Source organism: Tauraco erythrolophus, chromosome Z (assembly GCF_009769465.1).
Source record: "Tauraco erythrolophus isolate bTauEry1 chromosome Z, bTauEry1.pri, whole genome shotgun sequence".
NCBI classification, from domain to species: domain Eukaryota; kingdom Metazoa; phylum Chordata; class Aves; order Musophagiformes; family Musophagidae; genus Tauraco; species Tauraco erythrolophus.
Genome location: NC_141496.1, coordinates 41,850,104 through 41,867,497, shown reverse-complemented (window position 1 = coordinate 41,867,497; position 17,394 = coordinate 41,850,104). Strand labels below are relative to the sequence as shown.

Genomic DNA, 17,394 nt, shown 5'->3' with positions numbered 1-17,394 from the left:
GAGGCTGCGAGGTGGCGGGTCCCCGCATCCCTGTGTGACATGGCGTGGCGTCACAGTGGGACACCCACGTCACAGCAACAGCTCCCCCTCCCCACCGCGTATCCTGGCCACACTCCCTGGCAAAGCCTGGGCAACGCCGGGACTGCTCTCACCAGTGCTCTGCTGCGCAGGGGCTCTCCTGCTGCCAGGAGGAGGCGAGGGGAGAACTGCGGGAGAGCCGTGCAGACGCTGCGTGGGGCAGTGGCGAGGAGGAGGAGGAGGAGGAGAAGGAGGAAGAGGAGGAGGAGGAGGAGGAAAGGGGTTTTGGAGCAGCAGGACAAGCACCTGTAACCCGGCTGCTGTGGTGCAGGGTAGCAAAGATGTCCAAGTACCTGCTCTTTAACCCCGTGGGGCCTGAGAAGCTCCCAACCCTGAAGGAGCTCACCACCAACGGTAAGGCCCTGGGGGGCCCTGGCAGGAGCGAGGCAAAGCGGAGATGAGCTGTGGAAACCCTGAGGATGGGGCGGGGGCTGTGGAGAGGGTCTTCTGGAGAGGACTGGCAGCTGCAAGGAGAGCCCTGCCTGACGGATGGTGCCTTGGGGCTCCAGGGTAGCTTTGGCAGCCCAGACCTCTAGCCACTGCCCATGCCAAAGGGTGGGATCCCCTTCCCCAGGGGGGAACTACAGGCTCGTCCTGGGCACAAAACTGGCTTCTTGGAGGCTGGAGTGGTCAAGAGTACAACTGGGCAGCCCTGGCGGTGCGAGAGTTTTCTCAGGGCAAGGAGGCACTTGAGTGCGCTCCACCGTGTGCCTCCGTGGGCAGGGGGTGCTGGGTGCTTGGCAGCTGCTGACTCAGAGCACGGCGTGCCTTTCCTTTGCCTTCCAGAAATCTGCAAAGTCTGGGCTGGCACGTCTAGCTACATCCGGAGACAGCTCTTGAAGAAGAGGGTGAGCCTTGTCTCCGGCCCGTGCCCCTTCCTGCCCCGCCAGGAGGAGCAGGACACAAAATGCCATCCGCTGGGCAACGCGAGTCGTCCGGCAGCCTTCCTGCCTCTGCGCAGCCCTGCCAACGCTCCCTCTGCTTGCTTGCGTTTTCAGGCGGTGGAGATCGGAATTGGGACATTTGCACTTCTCCCAGCGCGGGCCACGGTGGGAGAGGACAAGGTTTTGCTTGTCGAGAGGCCTGTGTTCAAGCCGTGCAAATTTCTGAAGAAATTTTACAAGCTAAAGTGTGCAAAGACCAAAATTCCTGGTAAGAAGGCGAGCGCTTCCCCGGCACAGCCCTCGCATTTGGCATGCTGCCGGCACGTCTGCAACACAGCTGAGCAAAGGCTCTTCCAACCCGGAGAGCGCTGAGCGTGGGCACGCATATGGTGGCCCAGCACCCTGCTCCTCCCCGGGGAGCCAGCCTCATCTCCCCAGATCGCCCTTCGCTCCGGCTGGTTACTCGCAGCAGGAGGCAAAGCTTCTCTTTGCCTTCTGCTGTCCATCAGATCCCTTCTGGAGACGTGGCCACAGCTGAACGGGGAGCGCTCTCTGGCAGAGCGCTGCCCGAGAGCCGGGCGCCGATGGCACCTGGCCTCAGAGCTGGCTGAACTGCAGTGGGAGCGACTCGGTTGCTTTGTGCTTGTTTCTTTAGAGGAGACACCATGCGTTCAGCTCGACTTTGAGCAGATTGCCACAGACATCCGGTTCCGGCCAGAAATCGTGGAGCAGTGCGTACACGAGACCCTGCTGTTCTTCGCCGGGGCCCTCCAAGAGAAGAAGGAGGTGGAGTTCACCTTCAATGGCGTTGGCATCCTAGCTGTGCGGAGAGCAGTGGTCAGCATGACCTTCTTTGATGAGTGCCTGCTGGAGCTAGATGCAACAGGCAACATGCTGGAAGCTCTGCTCGGGGTGAGCTTGTCCTTTCTCCAGGGCTCCTCCTCATGACTCTGTGGCAATGCTGTCACACCTCTCTCCAGCAGCTTTCTCTGGCCTGCCGTCACCTGCCTCGCCACCTGGCCTAGACACGCTCTCCATGAGCTTGGCCAAGGCTCGGTGCCGCCTCGGCCCCTTCGAGGGAGAGGCTAATGTCATCAAGGGAGGAGGAGGTGGTGCAAGGCTTTCCGAGAGGCAGCCTTTGTGTCCCTCGGCAGCGAGACTGTTTGCCCCCTTGGTGAGCAACCAGCACGCGTGCTGGGTGGCTGCTGACCTGTCTCTGTCCCCTTGCAGGACTCCAAGATGATGGCTCTTGTGGCCTTTGAGGGCAAAAACGAATTTAGTCGGCTCAGTCGAGACGAGGTCATCACGCTGCCAAGGTGAGCAGGATGGCTTCTGCAGCCCCTGGCTGGTCAAGGGAGCAGCTGCTCAGCCCCTGCTGTGGGGACACCCTCCTGCCGAGGCTCCTCTCCTGCCAAACTGAGGCAAGACCAGCTCTTTCCCAGGAGAGCTTCCTGGTCCACCCACCGCTCGCTCGTGGCCGGCTTGGAGAGTGTGGACGAGGTGGCCAGTCCACTCTCAGTGTGGCCCAAGAGAGTGAGAGAGGCGGGAGGGTCTGCGGGGGCAGCCAGGAGGGCGCGTGCGGGGGTCGTCAGCTTTCTGGCAGGAAGGCGAGGGAAGCACCTGCAGAGGCTGATGGAGACCTTGGGGCCCCTCAGGTCCCGCAGAGTGCTGTGTCCTCCAAGGACGTGGCTGTGGCTCCCAAAGATGCCTGCCAGACGCTTATGAGCGTCAGCCCCCAAGGGAGTGTGGTGCCCTTTTGCCCAGCTGGTGCCTTCTTCTTCCCAGGTTTGCAGCCGAGACCCCCCAGCAAGCGTCAGCCCTTGCGATCTCTCTGAAGCCCAGGAGAGAGTTGGCGCCGTGGGGAGGGGGTGCCCGCAGAGGTAATGTCCCAGCTGAGTGCTGGCAGGGGGTGTGGGGACTCTTCTTGTCCTCGCGAGGGCGGGAGACCTGAGGTCACTGTGTGCGGCGCGGCAGAGGAGAAGACAGCTCTGCGAGCTGGTGCAACCGTCCTAGGACACGTGGGGCCGCCTGCTCGGCAAGAGGCTCTGGGCTGGACAGCCCTGCGCTGGGAAAGGGAGCCCAGGGCTCCGCGTCCCGTTTCGCCTGGGAGCTGCCTTCCCAAGGCACTACCTGAAGCTGTCAGCGAGGCCGGGCCGGTCCGTGCCTGCGTTGCTTTCGCAAGCCGTGTGTTTGGATGAGGAGGAAAACTCTTGTGCACTGGGGCACTTGCCCCTGCCCAGTGGGCCCCTGGGGCCCCTGGGCACCTCCCAGTTCCTCCCACTGGTGGGTCCCTGCTGCCAGCAGAGATGCAAGAGAGAGCAGGAGAAAAGCCGTGCCCCGGCGAGGCAGGTGGCTCAGTAGGAGCTCAGCACTGGAGCAGATCCAGTGTGGGCAAGGGACAAGGACCTCCTGGAACTGTGGCTCCCAGGGGCAGCAAGGACTGTCGCCAGCCTTGCGCAGCACGACCGGGCACCTCTGCCACTCAGGCCAGCCCCCGCGGTCCCAAAGACGCTGTTGTGCTATTCTCGTGCCTCCCTCTTGCAGTGAGTGTGCTGGATCCGGTGTTCCTGGCTCAGCGGAGGGTTTCTCTAGCCAGGCAGCTGGCAACGCTTTGCGAGCAGCCTAAAGCCAAGCACGGGGGCCGAGTCAGGTGAGTCTTCTGGAGGAGCGGCGTGGCTGCGGGCGCAGGGGCACAGCGTGCCCTTGTTGTCATCCGAGTGAGATGTTTTCCCTTGGCCGGGGTGACCGTGCTGATGCCGAAAGGCCCTGGAGACGACGTCCTGCTGGACACGTGGTCCTCCTGCCAAACCGCCCAGTGGTGCCGGAGCCGGGGGACAGGCTGCGAGCCCGTCCCCGGCTCAGACTGGGTTCCCACAAGCTCAGCCTGCCGTACTTGTTTAGATTCCTGCCAGAAATCCAGCAGGATGAGCTGAAGCAGCCCAGACCTCCAGCTTGGCCACACCTGGAGCTCCCTGCCTGTGGTCCGCAGCCCTCAGGAACGGTATGCCCTAGGGATCTGCCAGCCCCGTGTCCCATTTCGGACCCTGGGCCGGGGCAGAAGAGGCAGCAAGAGCTGCCCACCGTCCCTGCCCTCCTGCCCTGCCCAAGCCCGAGGAGACTAACGCTGCGCGTGGGGTGTGTGCATGGCCTCCAGGGAACGCGCTCGCACCGCGCTGAGAGGGCAGAAAAACAACTCCAGCTGCTGATGGCATCCAGGCGCCAAGAGGTGGAAGCGGCGGTGTGGCGCAAATACCACGCCGATAGAACGGGGCAGGACATGGAGCGAGGCCAGGTCTGTCGTGCGCTTTCCAGCCCGCAGGAGAAGGAAACCTTCCCTCCCTGCTCCCTTGGAGGGGAGCCAGCAGGGTCTCCTGGCATGGGCCAGGCGGCAGTGCTGTGGCAAACTGGCCAGGCAGAGGTCTTCTCTCTGCCCACTGCCCTGCCCGTGTTCCTGCTGAAGGAGCTGGCCCTATGGCTCCGGGCCAAAGCATCCCAGCCGGCGGTGGCAGTGCTTTAGGAGAGTCGCTTGTGCCTTTGCAGAGCCTCTGCCCGTGTCTGGTTGAGGAGCCCTATCGCCCTCCCCACCTCCGGAGAAAGGCCTATGCCGAGAAGCTGCAGGAGAGGCTGCGGGAGGAGGAGAGGTGCCAAAGCCCTGCACGGCAGAGAGCGTCGGAGGGGCGGGCAGAGCTGCACCTCCCAAGGACAGCCTGGGAAGAGTAAGTGTGTGCCGCCTCTGGCAAAGGGCCGGGAGAGCCAAGGCTGGCTCAGCTGCTGGGCACTGCCTTCCCAAAGGGGCAGCCTCTGCTTGCCCTCCCCACTCAGTGACTCCCGGGTACCCGGCGCTCCGCTGCCGAGCCCGCTCGATCCCAGCTCTCGGCCCTGCCGGCTTCGCCCCCGGCTGAGCTGCGCCCTTCTCGCGGCGGTGTGGTTGGGGCACGAGGTCTCCCGAGATGCCGCTCACAGCAGCGGCCTCGGCAGCACCTCCAGGAGCCGCTGGCCTGAGCCAGGTGTCGGGGCGTTGCTGACGCCCTTTCTTCCGCGTCCTTCAGCAGGGGGGAGAGGACGGCACTGCTGGAGCGCCGCGCCAAGGCACAGGGGCTGTCGGGCGCGCCAAGAACCTGCGAGCAGCCCCGGAGAGTCCAGAGGCAGCGGCCGTAGCCCTCACGGCGGCCACCCTCTTCAGCGGGAGAGCTGTCAGCAAGCGGTGCCCCGGGCGAGGAGAATTAACCCTTTGCACAGGGGAACGTGCGGAATAAAGGCTGCTGGTGCCTGTGCCCAGCTGAGCGACCGTGCTGCTCCCTGCAGTGCTTTTCTCTGCGGCGGCCGAGGGGACGGGGGTGCCTGCAGCCCCCTGGTTGGAAGCTTAGTGAAGTGGCAAGGAGGAAGTGGAGGAGGAAAAGGGTTTTTGAGCAGCAGCACAAGCACCTGTAACCCAGATGCTTCATTGCAGTGTGGGAAAGATGACCAAGTACCCGCTCTTTAACCTTTTGTGGCCCAAGAAGCTCCCAGCCCTGAAGGAGCTCACGAGCAACGTTAAGGTCCGCGGGGGCCCTTGCCAGTGTGAGCCAAAGTGGAGACGAGCTGTGGAAACCTTGAGGATGGGGCCGGGGCTGTAGAGAGGGTCTTCCGAAGGGGGCTGGAGGCTGGAAGGAGAGACCTGCCTGACGGATGACGTTTTGTGGCTCTGTGGAATAATAACCAAAAATGGGGGGAATGGTAGAACACTGTCCACCAAAGTTCAGCTTCCAAGCTGTAATATTAAAGCAACTTTGAGGTGAGCCACAATTGCTGTTCCCAGGAACGCATGCAGATAAAATTTTAAAATCTATATTTCTCCACAGAAATATATGGGGTGACTCTGACGGTAGTGAACCGGGGGAAGATGATTCTTTGTTTCCCTCAAATCCCTGAATACGAAGCCAGACCAATCGTTAAACCAGAAGAGTCTGAAGGACTGTTGTCCCAAAAACTGGGGTTCTTGCAAAAAGCCAATCTACGCACGGAGTCCAGATGTTTGTTACTTATCTGCGCAGAGATGGGTGCTGGGTCGTAAAATCCCAAAGCTCGGACCCTGAGGTGCTCAAAACGATGCTATGTCTGCATGCATAAAGACATATGTTGGCAATCATTCTACTTATAGAATCACAGAATCATAGTTTTATTTCTCTTTGTTGTTTTCCTTTTCATTTTTTTGTTATTATTGTTATTATATTTCTGTCAGTAAACTGTTTTTATCTCAGCCCTCGAGTTTTCTCACTTTTACCCTTCCGATTCTCTCCCGCCGTCCCAGTGGGGAGCGTGAGCAAGCTGCTGGGTGGTGCTCAGTTACCAGCTGGGGTCAAACCACACCAGTCCATTTTCCACCCCTTATTCCCTACCATTCCTACTAAGCTCAGGTCCCTCACTATCCAGTACATCCTCATTAACCACCACTCCCCTTGCCATCCTTTGATACACCACACGGGGATCATTCCGTCGGCCGACGGACCGCCCCTGTGAAATGGCCATCAAAGGTCCACAACACGTTCTGTGAGTTCCTTCGCCCTGTGACTTCGGGCTCCACCCGCTCCGGCGTCACTCAGGGCAGGGCAGCGGGCGCTGCGGTGCCCGGAGCTGCCGGGCGCTGCAGCCCAGATCGGAGCCCAGAGGTTCCCCTCGTTCGCAGGGGCCAAAGCAGCATTTCCAGCACTTAGCCCACCACTTCACGGCACAAAGCCCCGGTTTTAGGGCCAATATCGCCATTTTCAGGGTCCCGACCCGCCTTTAACGAGCTACAGCCTTTGCAGGGACCACGGCTCCAACCAGCGCGTCTCAGCCCCGAAGGCGGAGCTCGTGACCGGGCGTCATCTGCCCAGTAGCCTGTGGCAGAGTCAGCGGGCACAAGACAGCCAATCGCGTTTGGGGATGGGAGGGGTGGGGGCAAGGCACACGAGTGCGTTGTAATCAGGCAGCCAATCGGAGGAAATATCACTCCAGGGGAGGGCGGGCACTGGTCAGGAGCGGCAGGGCGGGGCATAGAGTGACCGCTCAGGCAGCCAATAAGAGAGAGCATGACCATCAGGGAGGGTGGGTCTGAAACCAGCGTAGAGTGACAGCCGCGGTGTCCAGTCAGATGTCATCCCCTCAGGTGAGGGGCGAGCCCTGAGCCACAGCAGCCGGACCACCTGGGAGCCAATCAGAGGCAGCACCGCCTCAGGAGACTGGCAGCTGTCGCAGCCTATCCTGGTGAAGGCCGAGGTGAGCAGGGGGCGGGCGCCACTGGGGTGCGGGTCACGCTGCGACATGGCGCCCGTGAGGTCTCCGCCGAGGCCCGGCAGCCCCCGGCCCAGGCCCCCGCGGCGCCTCTTCCCCACTTCCACCCGCCTCCCTCTCTCCCCTCCCCTCCTCAGCCGCCCCCGTGTTGGAGAACCCCCCATCTCCATGGCAGCCACCGGCTCACACAGTCAGTATCCCGCGGCTTTGCCACTGGATGGCAGCCCCGGGCCACCGGACTTCTCGGCTGGGACCCGAGGGATGCTGAGGAGGACGTGTGGGTGAGGCTGAGGAGGGCGGGGGGAGTGGACGAGGATGGGTGGGGGCGATGCTAGCCGTGGGGCTGCCCGCCATCGCCTCACCCACATCCCTTCCTCGCAGCAGCCTGAAGGATGGGGAGGAGGGGGAGGATGTGGCCACCGTCCGGTGTCTCCCTCTGCAAGGGCGAGTTGGGCAGGGGGAGATGGCAGCGCCATTGCCGAGGGAGGCAGGGGTGGTGGTACTTTGTAGCCCAGCCAGTGACAGTGTCCCTGCTTCCCCCCACCCAGGCTCCGAGGCGCTGCGCTTCCAGAGCTTGAGCCGCTGCTGGCAGCGAGCGCTGATGGCTCCACCCTGTCTGCCCTCCTCTCACAGCTACCGCAACTGGTGCCAGCCCAGCAGCACCTTTTCCTCCTGGATTATGGCAGGAAAAGGAGACGTTTTCTTTCCAGCTTTACATCAATTTTGTACAAATCCAAACAACCCAGTTACTGTAAGACATGGCCTTGCTGGAGCACTTAAATGAGGTAAGTTTACTTTCTTTAGGTGTTTTACTTTGGAAAAAAATGTATGTGGGCTCCCAGATCTAATCAGGGAGCCCCCAAAACCCTTTGCAGACTCTCAGATTCTCTCAGAACTCATCATGATGCTGCACTAGACGTTCATAGACCCCCAAAAGCCCTCAGGGAGCCCCCAGAACTCCTCAGGGAGCCCCAGATCACATCACAGACTCTCAAGTTGCCTTGTAACTCATCATTATGCTGCAATATATATTCACAGACCCTCAAAACCCCTCAGAGAGCCCCGAAAATCCCTCATAAGTCCTCATTATGCTGCACTAGACACTGACAGAGCCTCAAGAGCCTCTCAGGGATTCCCTGAAATTCCTCAGAGAGTCCCTAAAAGCCCTCAGGGAGTGCCCAAATCCCTCATAACTCCTCACTGTGCTGTGACAGACATTCAGAGATGCCCAGAACCCCTCAGGGAGCCTCCAAAACCTGTTAGGGATTCCCTAAAACCTTTCAGAGAGTTCCGGAAATTCAACAGTGAGTCCTCAAAACCCCTCGTAACTCCGCATTATGCTGCAATAGATGTTCAGAGATGCCCCAAACCCATCAGAGAGCCCCAAAACCCTTCAGAGAGCTTCCATATCTCCTCAGAGACTCTCAGACTCTCTCATAACTCGTCATTATGCTGCAATATATGTTCACAGACCCTAAAAGACCTTTTAGGGAGCCTGAAAAACTGTTCAGAGGCTCTCAGACTGTCTCAGAACTGCTCATTATGGTGCAATATATGTTCAGAGACCCCAAAACTTCTCAAGAAGCCAAGAAAACCCTTCAGGAAGCCCCCACACCCCCTCATAACCCCTCATTATGCTTCAATAAACATTCAGACACCTCCAAAACCCATGAAGGAGCCCCAAAACTCCCTCACAGACTCTCAAGCTTCCTGAAGACCCCTGACTATGCTGCAGTAGACCTTCACAGACCCCCAAAACTCCTTCAGGAAGCCCCCAGAACCCCTCAGAACTCCTCATTGTGCTACAGTAGACTTTCACAAACCACTCAAACCCCTCAGGGAGATCCCAAAACCTCTCAGAACTCTTTATTATGCTGCAGTAGACCTTCAGAGACCCCCAAGACCCCTCAGAGAGCCCCTAAATCTCATCACAGACTCTGAAATTCCCTGATAACTCCTCAGGATGCTTCAGTAAACATGCAGAGACCCCCAAAAGCTCTCAGGGAGGCCCCAAACCCCCTCATAACTCCTCATTATGCTGCAATAGACATTCAGAGACTCCTGAAACCTCTCAGAGAGACCCTGAGCTCCTCATCATTCTTTCTTATGCTGCACTAGATATTCACAGACTATCAAACTCTCAGGGAGTCCCCAAAACCCCTCATAATCCTCATGCTGCAATAGACATTCACAGACCCTGAAACTCCCTCAGGGATTCCACAAACCCCTTTAGAGAGCCCCATAAATCTCTCAGGGAAGCCTCAGAACCCCTCATGACTCATTATGCTGCACTAGATGTTCACAGAGCCCCAAACCCCTTCAGCCCCCAAAACCACCAACAGTCTCTCAGACTCCCTCAAAACCCCTTATGATGCTGCAAGAGATGTTCAGAGACCCCCAGAGCATTCACAGAACCCCCTAAAGCCCTCAGGGAGCCCCCTAAACCCTTCACAGAATGTCAAACTCCCTCATAATTCCTCAATATGCTTGAAGAGATGTTAGGAGATCCAAAAAAGCCCTTGGGGAGCCCACAAAGCCCCTCAGAGAGCCTCTAAAAAAACCCTCAGAGACTCTCACACTCCCTCAGAAATCTTCATGATGCTGCAATATATGTTCCGAGATTCCCAAACCCCTCAGGGAGCCCACACATCTCACAAACTCTCAAACTCCCTCAAAGCTCCTCATGATGCTGCAATAGACATTCAGAAACCCCCAAAATCTCTCGGAGACCCCAAAAACCCTGCAGAGAGCCCATAAAATCACTCAAGGTATGCCCAACACCCCTCATAAGTCATCATTCAGCTGCACTCGACGTTCACAGACCCCCAAAACCCCTCAGAGAGTCCCTAAAACCCCTAATAATTCGCCCTTATGCTGCACTAGACGTTCACAGGCCACCAAATCCTCTCAGGGATCATGAGAAACCCCTCAGGGAGTCCCAAAAACTGCTCAGGGAGCCCCCAGACCCCTCATAACGCCTTAATATAGAATCATAGAATCATAGAATGGTTAGGCTTGGAAGGGACCTCAAAGATCATCTAGTTCCAACTCCCCCGCCATGGGCAGGGAAACTCTTCACTACACCAGGTTGCCCAAAGCCTCATCCAGCTTGGCCTTAACACTTTCAGGGATGGGGCACCTACAACTTCTCTGGGCAATCTGTTCCAGTGCCTCACCACCCTCTGAGTGAAAAATTTCTTCCTTATATCTAATCTAAATCTGCCCTCTTTCAGTTTAAATCCATTGATCCTTCTCCTATCACTATATGCCCTTGTAAAAAGTCCCTCTCCAGCTTTCCTGTAGGCCCCCTTTAATTACTGGAAGGCTGCCATAAGATCATCCCGGAGCCTTCTCTTCTCCAGGCTGAACAGCCCCAACTCTCTCAGCCTGTCTTCATAGGAGGGGTGCTTCAGCCCTCTGATCATCTTCGTGGCCCTCCTCTGGACTCGTTCCAGTAGTTCCATGTCCTTCTTGTGTTGGGGACTGTCGTGGTTTTAGGCTGATCTAGCAACTAAAACTCACACAGTCTCTCCTTCTCCAGTAAAGTAGAGAGGAGAGGAAAAGAAAACAAAGGGACTGAGGGTTGAGACAAGAACAGAGGGAGCACCCACCAGCCATGGTCCTGGGCAAACCAGACAGGGCTTTCTCAAAGCAAAAGAGTTTATTAATGATTACTTAGAAGGACAAAGGGAAACAAAAACCGATTACTTGAGAGGACAGAAAGAAACAAAACCAGATCTTAAAACCGACACCTTCCCCCCACCCTTTCCTTTTCCTCCCGGCTCTACCTCCTCCCCCCAGCAGCACAGGGGGCAGGGACTGGGGGAGTGCAGGTCAGTTCATTCCGTGCTGTTACTGCTGCTTCTTTCTTAAAGGAGAAGGAGTCCTTACACCCTTTTCCCCTGCTCCAATGGATCCCCTACCCACGAGGAAAAAATCCACAAACTTCTCCAGCGTGAGTCCAGCCCACTGGAAACAATCCTTCCCCACAGATTGCTCCGGTGTGGGCTTTACCACAGTCTCGGGTACTTAGGGAGCTGTAGCCACTCGCTCCGGCGTGGGTTGTCACGCAGACTCCAGAAGCCTCTCTGCCTTGTCGTGCATCCCAACACGACCATCCTCAGGCTCAGGCATCTTCTCCCCACGGACTGCGAGTGGGTCTCTGCTCCACTGAGGCCATCCTGGTGGCAGGGGGGCCGCCTGCTATCTCACCATCAGCCGCAGGGGAAACTCGGCTCCGGCACACCTCCTCCCGCTCCATCCTCACTGACCTGCTGTCGATGCGGCTGTTTCTCTCAGATCTCAGTCCTTTCCAGGTGAACTCAGCCCAGTGGGCACCCCGGGAGTGGGGTGCCCCTGAGTTCCCCAGCTGGCTGCGCCCCCGCCATTCTCCATGGGCGGCACCGGCCTGACGCAGGCAGCCGCCCGGCCGGGAGCCAGGGAGCAGGGACAGTGCCCTCCTCCCTTCTCTGCTCGATCCTGGGCGAAGCACCTTTTCCGGTTCCTTTGTCCTGACTTAAATAGGGCAATTCGCAGAGGCGCCCTATTGGCTCAACCCCGAGGGTGATGGCAGTCTGATCTGGTGGCCAGAACTAAGCCTAACCCGGTTCCAAAACTGGGGAGGTCGCAGGGAGCAAAACCCCTCTCCTGCCACCAGAACCACCCCCCCTCCAACCATGACAGGGACTCCAGAGCTGAACACAGTATTCCAGGTGGGGTCTCATGAGAGCTGAGTAGAGGGGCAGAATCACCTCCCTCAACCTGCTGGCCATGCTGCTTTGGATGCAGCCCAGGATACGGTTGGCTTTCTGGGCTGCAAGCGCACATTGCTGGCTTATGTTGAGCTTCTCATCAACCAGCACTCCCAAGTCCTTCTCCTCAGGGCTGCTCTCAATCCATTCTCCACCCAGCCTGTACTTATGCTTGGGATTGCCCCAACCCACGTGCAGGACCTTGCACTTGGCCTTGTTGAACTTCATGAGGTTTCACAGGCCCACCTCTCCAGCCTGTCAAGGTCCCTCTGGATGGCATCCCTTCCCTCCAGCGTGTCCACAACACCACACAACTTGGTGTCATCTGCAAACTTGCTGGGGGTGCACTCGATCCCACTGTCCATGTCGCCAACAAAGATGTTAAATAGCACTGGTCCCAGTACCGACCCCTGAGGAACACCACTCGTCACCAGCCTTCTCCTGGACATTGAACCGTTGACCACAACTCTTTGAGTGCGACCATCCAGCCAATTCCTTATCCACCAAGTGGTTCATCCATCAAAACCATGTCTCTCCAATTTAGAGACAAGGATGTCGTGTGGGACACTATCAGATGCTTTGGATAAGTCCAGGTAGACGATGTCAGTTGCTCTTCCCCTATCCATCAATGCTGTAACCTCATCGTAGAAGGTCATCAAATTAGTCGGGCAGGATTTGCCCCTAGTGAAGCCATGTTGGCTGTCACCAGTCACCTCCTTATTTTCTATGTGCCTTAGCATATTCGCCAGGAGGATCTGCTCCATGATCTTGCCGGGCACAGAGGTGAGATTGACTGGCCTGTAGTTCCCTGAGTCTTTTTTTTTCCTTTTTAAAAATGGGGGCTATATTTACCGGTCCTCCTGGTCAGGTGGTCTTAACAGACCCCCACTACTATGTCCCCTGTCCCTGCTCTCCCTTTAATCCTAACCCCTCAGTTTGGACCTCATCCGTCCCCAGGTGCAGCTCCGTGCACTCCAGCTGGTCTTTGACATAGAGAGCAACCCCTCCTCGTCTTCTCCCCTGCCTGTCCTTCCTAAAGATCCTGTATCCTTCTATTCTGACACTCCAGTCATAGGATTCATCCCACCATATCTCCATGATGCCAGTAAGATCATATTCCAACAGACGCGCACACACCTCTAACTCCTCTTGCTTATTCCCCATGCTGCGCACATTGGCATAAAGGCATTTAAGTTGGACCCCAGATGAATCTGACTTCCTGGCTGGAGCGGCTGGAATTCCTTTCTTCTGTTCTTCAGTTACTTCCAGCATATCTTTATCATTCTCGATATTACCCCCCTCCCCCTTGGAATCTAGATTAAAGCCCTGTCAATGAGCCCTGCTAGCTGTTGTGCTAAGACCCTCGTTCCCCTCTAAGAAAGGCAAGTCCCATCGGTGCCAGTAGGCCTGGTGCCATGTGGCCCATCCCATTATCGAAAAAGACAAAATTGTGGCGATGACACCAGCCACGGAGCCACATATTAATCGACTGGATGCATTTGCTTCTTCCAGTGTCACTGCTCACAACTGGAAAGATGGACGAAAAAATTACCTGTGCCCCAGATCCTCTTACCAGCTGTCCCAGGGTCCTGAAATCTCTCTCGATTGACCGTGGACTCCGTGTTTCAGTTTCATCACCACCCACATGGAAGAGCAATAAAGGATAGTAGATGTGGGTCTGTGAACATTACAAGATGTTCAGATACCCACAAAAACCATCAGGGATCCCCCCGAAACCCTTCATAGACTCTCAAATTCCCTCAAAACTCATCATGATGCTGCAATAGACATTCACAGACCCCCAAAACCCTTCAGGCAACCCCCAAAACCGCTCATAATTCCTCATTATGCTGCAGTAGATGTTCATAGACCCTCAAAACCCTTCAGAGAGCCCCCAGATCTCCTCACAGACTTTCAGACTTCTTCAGAGCTCCTCATGATGCTGCAATAGACATTCAGAGACCCCCCAAACCCTTAAGGGAGCCCCCAAAACCACTCATAACTCCTCATTATGCTGCACTAGATGTTCACAGACTCCCAAAGCCTCTCAGGCATCCCCCAAAACCCTGCAGAACATCCCTAAAGCCTCTCAGGAAGCCCCAAAACCCCTCACAAAATCTCAGACTCTCTCAAAATTCCTCATTATGCTGCAATATACGTGCCCCTGCTGCATACCAAACCGCGCTCCTAAGCCTTCCTGCTGTCACTGCTCCTAACCTCTTGCTGCTCCATCCCCTTCAGTTGCTCCACACCGGAACCCTATCCCAAATCCACCAGGCCACCCACATCCCTGCCCTCAACTAACCCAGTTCAACCTTAGAGCTGCCCTGCAGCTGTGGCTCAGTGACACCTCTGACTAATGGAGTGCTGGGGTAGCAACCTGTGGCATGGGGAGATGACCGAGCCTGTGAGGCGTGCTGGGCAGTAAATCCTGTGCTCTGTGTTGGACGTTCAAGCTGAGGCAGGTGGAGATGTGGCCGGCAGGCCTGCTCCTCTTGTAAGGTCTGTGGGGCTGAGCGATCAGGTGGGCTGCAACCACATGCCGTCCGCATGACTGAAAGGGTCTCTCTCCTCTTGCTCGTGAGCCAGTCCAGCCTCAAGTTCACTCATGCACTGAACATGCGCACAGCGCTCCCACCAGTAGCTGGCCCAGGCACTGGGTGTTTCCAGCTGCCGAGTCCCTAGAACCTGTGTGCCCTTCTGCCATTGCAACAGCCAGACCTCTGGACTCAGCCTTGCACCAGCTACAGAGTGGGGCCACACAGAAAAGGATTTGTGATGGCTCCCAAAAAAAAAATAGAACAGATGGTTGTGATGAGGTGCATGGCTCAGTCAACAAGCAAACCAACCAGCAGGTGCCAGGCATGGAAGTCCTTGCGTTGCCCAGGAGACTGAACTGGACGCAAGCATGGTTAGCTGTGAAAACTGGCAACTTTATTTCCAGCACTAAGTCCCCTTCAGCATTCGTGTGCCCTCAGAGGAGAGTGGGCAGGACAGAGCAGCCCTTGGACACTAAGGCCGCCTTTGGATCAGCAGGTGTTGCCCCAGAAGGAAGTGGTCGTGGTCGCCTGCAGCCTGCACTGAATCCTCTTCGCCACGGCTCAAGCCCTTTTTCCCTTAGGGCCTGCAGGAGCTCCTGCACCCAAGTAAAGAATTCCACCAGCTTCTGCAGTGGAAAGGGGCAGGTGCTAAACCTGCCTTATTGTGTTGGTGTTGGTCTTGGCCTCTGAAAGGGGGCTGAGGCAGTGAGAAAATGACTCCACGCCTGCGATGCTGGAGCTGGGTGCAGTCCAGCGCAGGACTGGATCCAGTAGCAGGATCCAGTTGTAAAAGTGCTGGGTGGAGGTGTAGACTCCGGGCTGGTTTGGTCTCGCACAGCCTTTCCCCCAGCTGGTCACTCCAGTGAGCCAGTAGTAGTCGTAGGTGGCGTCTCCAGATGAGAGTACCACCACTGTCACCCTGCAGCAGAGGAGAGGGGATTAAGGTGCTGTTGGTGGCCACCGTCAGCACTAGGGTTGGCCGTCTTCTCTCCCCCAGCACCTGCCAGTGCTGTCTTCAGTGTCCAGAAAGGCGCTGCGCAGGTGCCAGGGCCTAGAGAATCTTCTCTGGGAGGGCGTTGCGGGCCTGTAAGGTAGGGCTCTTTCTCCTCTCTGCCCTGTGATCCGGGATGTGTGGAAGAGGGATTGGGATCTGGAGCTGTGGACTGCCAAGAGCAGTGGCTGGGCTTTCTGGGCAGAGTCGCATGCTTCTGGGACAAGGCAGGGTACTGGGCAGGGACCTGCAGCTGGGGAAGGGGAGGTGAGCCCCAACAGGCATGGGTGGCGACCCCGCAGTGGGAGGGTCACTTGGCAGGCAGAGCACGTGCCGGGGTATGTTTGAGCCGGGACGGGCCTGCCAGTGCTGCTGCTGGGGGCTGACTTGCCGTGCGCTCCTACTTGGCAGGTGTCGATGCCGCCCTGCGGATAGCCAGCACGCAAGTTGTGGCTGTGGATGACCCCTCTGTAGCCCCGGCTGCTGTTACAGAGCTTGACATCGATGAGGCGGACCTTGGCCTCCTGCAGGACATCAGCTGATCCTCCAGCTGTGAGCACCGAAAGGAATTAACACCCAACAGCTCGTCGACAGTTCTCCTGCCCTGTCTGGGCAAACCCCTTCCCTAGGGCTTGGCTTTGCGTCCTGAAGGCCTTGTACTGGGGTTTCCCTTTCGTCTTGCTTTGGGGAATGGCTCAGGCCCATCTCTCTAAATGCGTACATCCCCGCAGCCTGACTCTGGCTTTCACCTCTGCTCTCAGGAAGCCCAGCCCGTCTCCCCAGCGTGCCAAGCTTGCACTTAGGACATGAGCGCTTCTGGGGAACTCACATCTGGTGCCTGTGGCACCCCAACCACTGATGTAGCAGGTGCTCAGCTGCGACACTCTCAGCCAGGCGTTGGGCACACAGGTGAGCTGGATGTCATAGCCGCACTGCACAGGCTGGTCCAGCTCCAGCAGCATGATGTTGTTGCACTCCGAGATGTTACAGTAGTGTTTGTGCACCACCACCCGCTTAATGTGCCGCACTTGGGTCTCGGGGCCCGGCTGAGTCAAGCGGGTGGCCCTGATCACCACGTGCCACATGCTGACATGCCTGGAAGGCAGATGGAGAGAGGGGTCAGAGGGAACGGAGCCACGTGCTGCAGCAGCCCAGCAGTTCCCTGCCTTCTCCTTCCCACGGGAGAGAGGAAAGCGGCGCTACGGAGGGTGCAACTGCTGCAGCATGCCTTAGGCACAAGGAAGGCTGACAAGAGCCAAGCCTTCTCCTGAGCTGTCCGTCTCTCAGCTGAGCTCGGGAGTGCCCAGGCACTGGGTGGACTGCAAGGAAAGGGGATGGGAGGAGCACGTGGTGCTGCGGACGGTGCACCTGCTAGTGTTGTGGGAATATCGTCTTCCTTACCTCCCCTCAATGAAGCAGTGGGCTGCCGTGAGGACCCACTGTGGGCTGATGGGTGGGGACTCTCCACACACATGCCCCGTGCCTCTTTCCCAGGGGTCCTGGATGCTGACGATCCAGGGCCAAGCCCCTGGCTGGGCATCTTTGCCACCCACAACACGCGACGTGCCATAGTGATAATCCATGTGCCGGAGCCGCAGGTCCCTCTGTAACCATAAGCTCATTACTGTCCTGCTCCGTGGCTTGCTGCTGTTCCAGCTGAAAGTCAGCCATCTTCCCTCCCCACGATCCCCGTTGAATGGACAGCAGGGCCAGGGAACCCCATGGCACGTGCGTCCATCCGCCCCTGCTTCTGCTTTAGCCCCACCGACGAGCTGTGCTAGCAGCCCGGGTGCTGGCAAGGAGCCAAGGCTCCCAGACAGGGTTTAACAAGCTGTGGCGTGGCCACAGGGGACACGTGGGCACCCTCCAGTGAGCCCAGAAGGGTTGCCCAAGCTCCC

General features: G+C 57.6%; 2 protein-coding genes across 2 annotated transcripts; one reads left to right on the top strand and one right to left on the bottom strand.

Moving 5' to 3' along the window:
- The first annotated feature begins 294 nt into the window (after positions 1-294).
- LOC147526376 (coiled-coil domain-containing protein 81-like) lies at positions 295-3,616 on the top strand. The gene is made up of 7 exons (XM_086629365.1): positions 295-432; positions 865-926; positions 1,077-1,230; positions 1,618-1,874; positions 2,193-2,278; positions 2,748-2,842; positions 3,507-3,616. The coding sequence occupies exons 1-7, from the start codon at positions 360-362 to the stop codon at positions 3,614-3,616; spliced, it is 837 nt and encodes a 278-aa protein (XP_086485491.1). The 5' UTR covers positions 295-359.
- Positions 3,617-15,153: 11,537 nt separating this feature from the next.
- On the bottom strand, positions 15,154-17,118 carry PRSS44 (acrosin). The gene is given in 5 exon segments (XM_086629848.1): positions 15,154-15,400; positions 15,402-15,424; positions 15,901-16,046; positions 16,326-16,591; positions 16,898-17,118. Coding segments are annotated over 5 exon segments (903 nt in total).
- Positions 17,119-17,394: the final 276 nt, after the last annotated feature.

What these genes read in the sequence shown, in the direction of transcription:
- LOC147526376 (XM_086629365.1), top strand. Translation starts at nt 360, where the DNA reads ATGTCCAAGTACCTGCTCTTTAACCCCGTGGGGCCTGAGAAGCTCCCA. An exon ending in GAAGGAGCTCACCACCAACG is followed by an intron (nt 433 to 864) that starts GTAAGGCCCTGG and finishes TTTGCCTTCCAG; the next exon opens with AAATCTGCAAAGTCTGGGCT. An exon ending in TGCTGGAAGCTCTGCTCGGG is followed by an intron (nt 1,875 to 2,192) that starts GTGAGCTTGTCC and finishes GTCCCCTTGCAG; the next exon opens with GACTCCAAGATGATGGCTCT.